The sequence below is a fragment of the Charadrius vociferus genome, unplaced genomic scaffold, assembly GCF_000708025.1.
Source record: "Charadrius vociferus isolate BGI_N301 unplaced genomic scaffold, ASM70802v2 scaffold629, whole genome shotgun sequence".
Classification (NCBI taxonomy): Eukaryota; Metazoa; Chordata; class Aves; order Charadriiformes; family Charadriidae; genus Charadrius; species Charadrius vociferus.
In genome coordinates this window covers 236,437-245,563 of record NW_009650184.1, presented here as the reverse complement: position 1 = coordinate 245,563, position 9,127 = coordinate 236,437, and the positions used below count along the sequence as shown (strand labels likewise).

Below are 9,127 nucleotides of genomic sequence, written 5' to 3'. Positions count from 1 at the left end.
GGCAACTTTCATAGTACTGTCAGAGAAGTGGTTGCTGGATTTTGGAGAGGTAAGGCACACAGACTGCCCATTTCTTGTGCTTTTCTAGAAAGACAGCTGTAGACTAGCTTTAGATATTATCTGTATTCTCTTCCTTCCACAGATAATTTCTGGTTTCTCTCAAAAACAAAATTTGGGCATGGATTTTTGTTTTGGTTTGTGTACATTTCTTGCTTGGTTTGTTGAAATCTTGCTCCTTGCAGCATAGGTATGTGGTAAAAGTGCATGCTATACGAAGAAAACCTTGTCACAAAAGATGTGTTGTGCAAAAATTTAGTGAACTGAACTCCTAATTAAGAAAAAGTCCTTAGACCTGTCTATCATGTAACCAATAATAACTTCTGTTAAGAAAAATAATTTTCCAAGAGTTGGAATGCAAAAGGCTGCTATTTAAGCCCCAAAACATTCATTTGTAATCCTAATTCGGTGAGTATCATGCTGTTTAAAATAGAATGACTAAATGTCCTTTTTTTAAAAACAGTGCAATGAATTGCCTTTAAATTCTCCCTGAAAGACAATCACATTCAGATGTTCCTTGGCACCAATTAGTTTCAATGCAGCATTTCAAAGGTATTTCTTCTTCAAATAGCATGATATGTTATATAAAGTTATGTGGCTATTGGAAGGGAGCTCACGTACTGCATTAAGGTGAGAGTCCAGAATACTACTGGTATACTTAATGGCAAGTGCTAAATCACAGTTCAGTGAGGTCACATAATCAAATTCCAGATTACCCCTTTTATTACGTTCAGCTAATAAATCTTTGGAAACTAGAGCCTGACAAGTTCATCACAGCATTTTAACTTTTCAGTGGTGCATGTAGAATACATATACACATAGAATCTTACCAAAAAAAAAAAAAAAAAAAAAAAAGAAGCAAGTCCACAATGAGAACAGAAGAAAAAGTAGTCTTAATGTCAGATGTCACCAGACTGAAAAGTTACGCTGAAAGATGTGCCTACATTTTTAATTAGAACCTCCTCAACTGAAGTAGAGCAGTTTATCATTTAGTTCCAGTGAACAGATTTGTACATCAAACATTTCACTGCATTATGGATGGGACAATGTTAAATATGTGTTCACTGCAGTTCCACAGGTCACTGGCATAGGCCAAGACCATAAACTCAGACTATATAGTTAAGATTATTGCAACACAGCTATCGACCATGCAGCTAGCTCTACGGTAACTAACAGCATTTAATGCCTAGATAATACAGTTTCATTATCACAAACAAAATTAAAAGAGCCCTTTCCTGTATAGAGACAATCCAAGCAAAAGTCCGCACCATTCCACCAGGCTGTTAATTGAAATTTTTTCCACCAGGATTCAAAAGGAGGAGGGGGTTAAGGGAACTCACTGATATAGCAACATGGTTGAACACAAACCTATGCTGCGGAAGACTTACCATCATCCAGGTACATCTGGTCCAATTCCTCAGGTTCTCGCTTGATCGTTACAGGAATAGGGGCCAAATTATGATTACTTTCCTCATGCAACTCTGGCAATGACAGTGGTTGGGTTGTTGGAGACTCATTTCTGTGAACCTTCGGCAGTTGCTGCTGCTGTTGACCCATTATGGATGAATGAGTTGGACTGCAGGACTGCAAATAGGTTGGCTCTTGGGTAACAGATGGAACTGGAGAAGAGGGACTGTTGGGATAGAGTGTTTGTTGATAACCAAGGGGACAGCTACTGCTCAGATGTTGACTCACCTGCGGCTGCAGCATGATGTGAGATGATTGCTCGGGGGAGCTTGGGTGCACAACTATAGACCTTGGCACTTCCTGTATGGTGGGGACACCTCCAGCGGGCTGCTGAAGTCCGAGGTGACTGTGGCCCGGGTTGGGGATGCACTTGTAAGGAGAGGACGAAAGGTCATGCAGCTTGGGGCTTGCGTTGGGAGAGGGTGACATCACGGCATTTCTCTGCTGACAGGAGGCAAAGCCAGCCACGAGGCATGAACCAGGATCAGGGGGCATCATGATCTGCTGACTGTAGTATGGTTTAGAGAGAGGGCTTAAGCCTTGGTTCATTGGTCCACAGGTTTGAGCAGGCTCATAGTCATCTGTGGGTTCTGTTTTTATAATTGGAACTGTTAAAAGAAAAAAGTTTTACATAAACATAAGTTGCGTATTGGTATGATCAAGTTGGCTTGTGGCTAGGATACCCTTTGCAAAACAAACAACGTCTTGAATAAGACTCTGTGTGTCTTTTGCCTAATTCTCCCACCCTATAAAAAAAAATGAATGAGTCATCAGCACAAGAAAGTCACAGCTGGTTCTAATATTGAAAAGGACTATTTTTTTTGGACTCTCCTCCAACACTAATGTGCTATAAAAATCTATTTGCAAATAGCTGTGCTTCAGTGGAAGCTTTGGACCCAAGGGCTCCATGGATTTGTAGTAATCAAAGCAAGAATTTTAACTTGGATATACTACTGCATTTCTACGGCTACTGATGGCCCATTTGATAAATGTCTGCACATTCGGTAAACCGGAGCATAATAAGGTAGAGATGGGGCGTTCAGAGTTCAGTGAAAGTAAGAATTCAAAGATACATGACAAACTACTATGTACAAGAAGTTTTCAATTATGAGGGTATTTTTGGAAGAGTAGGGTTTGATTTATTTAGTTTTTACATGATTGTTTAATCTTAGTAATCAGCAAATGGGTGTAAAATATTCAGTAAGTTGCATCCAACTCTCAGTGATTCTAGGTTGGATCCAAACTGCTAATGCCAGATCCTAAAAAGTTAACTCAGTCTCTGGCTACCAAGAAAAACTGACTCCTATTCTAGACCTCTGCTTGCTCTACCCGTTGTCCCAAGAGGCTCTAATTGAGCTGCCAAGCCATGTCTCTAAATACCACCAGCACATAGATAGAAGGACTGTCTACGAGCATCAACTTGGTCATGACAAATGTAGAACTGCTTTCTCAAATCAAAGAAGAGATCCTTCCTCAAATCAAAGTGTCTTTTTCACATTGGCTTTCTCTCTCAAATCAGAGAGAGGTGCCTTTGCTGCTTCTCCTACAACATATGCAGTGCATGGGTAAAAGACATCCACTTTCTGTATCAGGAAAATTATAAATACCAGGGCCAAGCTAGTCTGTAGATACATTTTTTCTAGCCAGATGCAACTCTAATGCATACAACAATTGAGCATGGATGCACAGTGGCATTCATCTTCTTTCCCCAAACGAGAGCCGGAGGAACAGCTGTCACTTGAACGTGCTGTTGGTAATTTACAGTGACACCAGAGAATATCTTTCAGAATATCAGAATAACCGACCTGTTGTGGCACAAAGTTATTAATGAAACATCTTTGCACAACTCAGCTCAGGCACATACATGTTGCATGAGTGTCTCTGACTGTATTTTTATTTGCATGTGTTTTACAAACACCCTTATACATTCTCCACTCGTTTACTATGTTTGTCTATGAGTTTTTTGAACCCCTAAAAATGCACATGTGTGCATGTGTACACATAAAACCCCTTTTAACACTCACAAATTTTGCTGCTGGTGAATGCACTTCACTAACCTTGTTTTACAGTCCCCTAGCCCCTTGTTAACTTTGCTCCTTTTATGTTCTTTTACATATAGATGCTTGCAACACTTGTTTCAAGATTTCTAGCACCCCTAGTAAAAACATATCTATATATGTAACAGATGCACAGGTGCTGCTCAAGACAAATGTGCTAAGGATAATGGACTGTCATTGGATTCCTCATAATCTTATTTTCACCTGCTCATGTGCTGCACACTGGCTAGGAGGGCTACTAATGCACTTGGTTGCAGAGAAGCACATTCCAGGTTCAGTGACAGCTTTATAAAACCAGTATCACACCCTTTATGAAAATGCAAGACCAAAGAAACGCACCTAGATAAACATAGCAGCTCAGATATTGTAAGAAAATACCTTTAACAAGTTCCTGAGTTAGCAAATATTCTCACATGTTTTATATTAGGTTCACTATACTAGCACTAACCACAGCACAGCTGGAAATATGATGGTTGTTGAACACTGAATTTTCCCAATATATCACTGTTATAGAAACACCTGTGCTAAATAATTCCAAGCTCAACCACTGGCAATTCAACTCCAATAAACCCTGGAGTTGTCTGACTTGTTATAACCTAGGGAAGGGTTATAGCCCTGGTGGCAGGCAGGCTGGAGGCTTTACAGAGGGCAGGTTCCTGATCTCGGGCGGATTTTTCATTGTAGCTCTTCTACGGCACATCTTTGCTACTTGGTTTCCCAGGCACTTTTTTGTCACTTCACTTTGATTTTTTTCTTTATAAAAGCAATGCCATGGGGTCTATTTGGAGGACTGATTACTGGCCATGAACACCGGGAACCTGTTTTAATATGTTGCTACACTGAAATATACCTGCAACCAACAGAGGATACCCAGTAAATCCTACTCTGGGCGAAGGACTGATAGGCAGAAGGGACTCTATTCCAGGCCCATTAGTCCAAAAACTCTCTTGGACATGGTAACAGCAACCAAGGACACTCCTGGCTGCCCGTAAATTCAGTAAATTCAGTGTGTTAACACTACAGGACCAGTCAGGGTAAGTCATAGTAGCTTGTTTTCCGATGGCAGGTTGGTAGCTAGACAGGGAAACAAGAAGGAGGGATATGAGATTAAGTGGGACCTCCATTTTATTTGACAACTGTTTACATTGTCCCCTTGTATTGCTCTGAACTGATACTCCTGAGCATCAGTTATTTCATGTAACAGGAAACAAACTGTCTTTAAATGGAGAGATACTACCTGCACTTAGGCTTAGAGGTGTCTGAACTTGTTCAACTTAATTGCCTCCATTACCTTTTTTCAATGTGTTTCTTCAATACAGTAAAAAAGTCTCCCCTTGCTACATATTACATATTTTGTTTGTATGATCTCATCACTAGAACAGGTATCACAATGAAAGACAGGAAAAGTATTAATGCTGAAACGGTGAAGGGATTTGTATCTGACTTTTCGGTGCTTTGCCATTTGTATAGCCATTTAACACTGGGCACAGTGAACATACAGATCCTACCAAGCTGGGATGGCAGCCACTCTCTCCCCTTTAAAGTGTAAATGTCTTCACAGGGTACCAGTTTGGAGAAGGAAGCTCTGTAGGAATTTTTTTTTCCCCCTGGAGAAACCATTACTAATGACCCAGATGATCTGGAATCAGACCTGCAAAGCTGAGCATGTCAGCAGAAAGGTAAGATATTAGCACTTCCCTTTCTGGCTAAACCTCAACTTTTGTATTTTATATGAGTAACTGTATTACTTGACTTGTGGAGGACAGATATACCACAAACTGCTACATTATACCAGTTAATAGTTTATTTATGACACTCTATCCTGCATCTGCTTCTCCCCAGCCTACGTAACTTCACCAAATGGAGTAACAAAGGCCAAAGATCTTTGCCTATGTTTGTATTTCCAAATTCAACTCAAACAATCTGTGGGTCTGATCTACTCATCATTCTGAAAATACTTTGGATGTGTCAAAAGTTCGTCTAAATCACCTTATATTCTTTCTTTAAAAGGGCAACCATTTATTTCCACTTTGCAAAGGACTGCAGGCAGGAGCTGTGGGTATTTCAAGGCACACCTTTTGAAATCAATGCAGGAACAGCCTGTACCTGTACTCACTGGCTACTTACTTACCATCACAGTGTCTATGGTGTTACTCAAACAAGTTAAAGTACTTGCATGTAATAAGGCTACCAGTTCCTCACACTCCCTACCCACCCTATCACTGACTTTTGGGGGGCTGAGATCCTCAGCTGGGGGGAGCAGCTGCAGCTGACGTAGAGCAGCTGAGGACACAAACCATACGTGCCCACCTTCACCATTTTCTCCTTGGCGGGAAACCAGTGGCTTCCTCCAGAGCAGCCAGGGCTGATCATCAGCCAGCCATAGACTAGCATTACCACTTACCCATTGACCCATGCTTGACTAACTGCAAATCTTTACAGACCTGAGCTAGAAAAAGAGGTTTCATTCTCAAATACATCCCTACGGAGGCATGGCAACCTAGCTGCCATAACACATATCCATTTCCATCATCACTCACCTGCACAAGTGAGTATTTCCCACAGGGAGATGAGATGTGATACAGAGAATACAGTTAATTTTCTCAGGATTAATATTTAACAGATAACAGTATTAGTCTAACTAACTTCTAGCTCAAATATTTCAAATATTAAATGACTCGGTAAAAGCCTGCCAGCTGAAAGAGACACTCCTAGTCACAGAGCAGGCCTGGACTGTCAATTAACTGGAAAGCCCTATAGCTGTTCAGAATCTGCAAGCACTTTTAGCAGAAACCGGACTGTTTCTTAAATTCAGCAGAGCCATATCAAATGGCAACAAACATTCTGTCTCAAAGCTGCTCCGCAGTGCTGAGATAACACCAAGTCTTGTAGACTCTCAGCTGGCTAGAATGAAAAATTGTGACTGAATTTGCCATACACTGAGATTTGCCAATAATAAATTGCAGCAATGAAGCCAGAATTTGTGAAATTGTAAACAGAAAAGATGATGCAGCTTTTACATACACTCAGACTCAAAAGTAATGTTACTCGTTCACAAGACCCTCCTCTGCTGAAGGATCAGGCCCTTGCCATAAAAAGGAAAAAATGAATGCAAGTTCCGTTCGTATGGTGAGCTTTTAAATGCTTGTTATTTCACAATGCATTAGACAATTTTAAACAGTCCTCGACTTTGAATATTAAAATATGACAGAGCTCACAGTTCTAAATTAGTCTGATAAGCAACTTAATCTGTGCTAATTGGTTTTCAATGGTTCGATGATGCCTTCTTAGACTCTGGACTCATGTCATTATGTCATCTAATTTAATATGAAGTTCTGAGAACTGTGCATTGGCAGCAGCCCTGGCTATAAATCAAAGCTTCTTACTCTGAGAGACCAGGGTTATGACATCATACCAAGGCACTGGTTGGAAGACAATGGTCCTTCTGTGTGGCTGTGAATCTGGGAGAAATATTTCAGCCAGTTCTGCAAGCCCACGTTTAAATGAAAGGCCTTTCTAGCAGGTAAAAAGTTAATATATCAAACCTTGAAGAAAAATAATAAATCATGCACGTTCAGTAAAGGGAGTCAGAAAGTGCTTAAACATAAATTATATGTATTTTTTGACAATTCTAACAAGTCTGTTTGCTTTTACACTTTAGCAATCCAGATGGGTTTTTAAAACTTTTTTTTTTGGGTGCTATTAAAATATGTGAACTAAGAAAACATAATCATATAAATTAAATAGATGTTTATCCTGATTAACATTTAACTAACAAATTCCCATTTCCATGTAGTATTATCAATACATATATTTATGGCACTATAACGTATTTATTTTACCCTTAAGTCTGATTGAACCTATCAAACAAAATAGCCACCTTTCATGGTGCAGACTATGATGTAGTTCCCTGGCACTGGCACACAGATTTTGGTTAGCATATGAAAATCAAAACACTACTTTTTTCCTCATGTGCACACACACATTTCTTCAGCTTTTGGACTATACGTCTCATAATTGGTAAGAATCTGGCATGAGACTTTCAAGGAGGGTTGAGGAGGTAGGTGGCTAAATCTCCATTACTGAGCTGCGCTCTGAAATGCCATTTGTGCCTTCAAAATCCTCCCCTGTCAGTCAGTCTTGAGCCAGGCAGCACACCCTCTTCACCACGAGACAGAAGTTCCTTCAGAAAATGCGGCACAGGTCATCCCAACTGCTGCCGCTGCTCTGCTACTTGCTGATCAGAGACACTGTTAGGGATGTGGACACATCTCCATGTACAGTTTAGCCACTCTGGATTCATGCAAAGACAAAATCCTGGCCGCTGCAGCAGCATCGGCTGGATCCAGCGGGCTTGAGCCGAGCGAGGACCTCACCCCTCATTCTGACTCTGAAGCAGTCTGGTGTTGGGGAGAGGCAATGGGCCGGTTGCCCTCAAAAACCATAATCCCCCTGTTTTGCAACAACAGAATAGCAGTGGCCGAGCAAAACTTTCTGAAACGTCCTGCCAATGTATCTGCAGCAGTGGCAATCTCAGTGACAAGGGACGGGCACTCAGCCCCAGGGATCTCCTAAGACAGTCACTACAGGGGCTTCTGCAGATGCTGTCTATGAACTGGATTTTTTTCCCTAGGCATGCATTCAACCAAAACATTTTTTAAAGGTCAAGCTACTATCAAGCCTTTGCCTTTTAGTTAATAAAACCAGAAGCACAGTGACTCAGAAACAAAGGGAGCTTCACACTACCAAGCAGCTGTAGGCAGCACACATGTGTGATTGCAGCTTTTATCTACGTAAGTATCTGAACTCACTCACCCTCTCTTGCTAGTACACTGCTACTGGTACTGCTCATCAGGAGGGCTACCTCTAACACATGCCTGCCTGCCCTCTTTGAGTTTATGTGTATATATTTTTATGGGATCAGATGCATATGTACAGCCTTACACAGGAATAGCCTCCAGGTAGATGGAAGCCTTGCGCATACTTCTCAGCCTATAATCTCGGACAGTGCCATTATCTGATTAGAAAGTGCTTTCCAGCTAACTCATTTGCTAAATGCTTTTCAACAGCTGTTAAACTATTAGGTTATTCAACGCATATTTATGAGACAGAAAATTATATATGGTAGCTTGGTGCATACACTGTTAAACTGGGTGAGGAGGAGTGGAAGGTAGGTGGAGGGCATTTGGGTTGTGTTAGTACAGAAGATATGGATTACCTTTCTTTCAAAAGAAAAGGGGAAAATTCTTAAAAGGCACGATTCATTTTCAATCATAACACCTATTTAAACATACAGTGTTGAAAAGGATACATCAAGTCCTGTATGCCCGCTTGGACTGCTCTACTGCTGCTCCTACAGCGCAGCACCAGGCTGTACCACTGCCTTCACCTGGACGTTTCACTGTGCATAACACCCCGGCTGCACTGGCAAAGGCTTTCTATGTCATTTCTGTCAGACACGTTAAAATTCACTGCAGTGAGATCTTTTTTGACAATATATAGCACACCATTACACCACCCACACTGACATTACTCCTGCTCTTCCG

The 9,127-nt window shown here is 41.0% G+C and overlaps 1 protein-coding gene across 1 annotated transcript in view; it reads right to left on the bottom strand.

Annotated features, from left to right (window-relative positions):
- Positions 1–1,445: 1,445 nt before the first annotated feature.
- The window catches only part of NFATC1 (nuclear factor of activated T-cells, cytoplasmic, calcineurin-dependent 1), a gene marked incomplete at its 3' end in the record, with an annotated part of 78,228 nt that continues 70,546 nt past the window's right edge, over positions 1,446–9,127 (bottom strand). The window contains exon 9 of the mRNA XM_009892793.1: positions 1,446–2,132. Within this exon, the coding sequence (XP_009891095.1) occupies positions 1,446–2,132 (687 nt within the window). The remainder of the gene's footprint in view (positions 2,133–9,127) is intronic.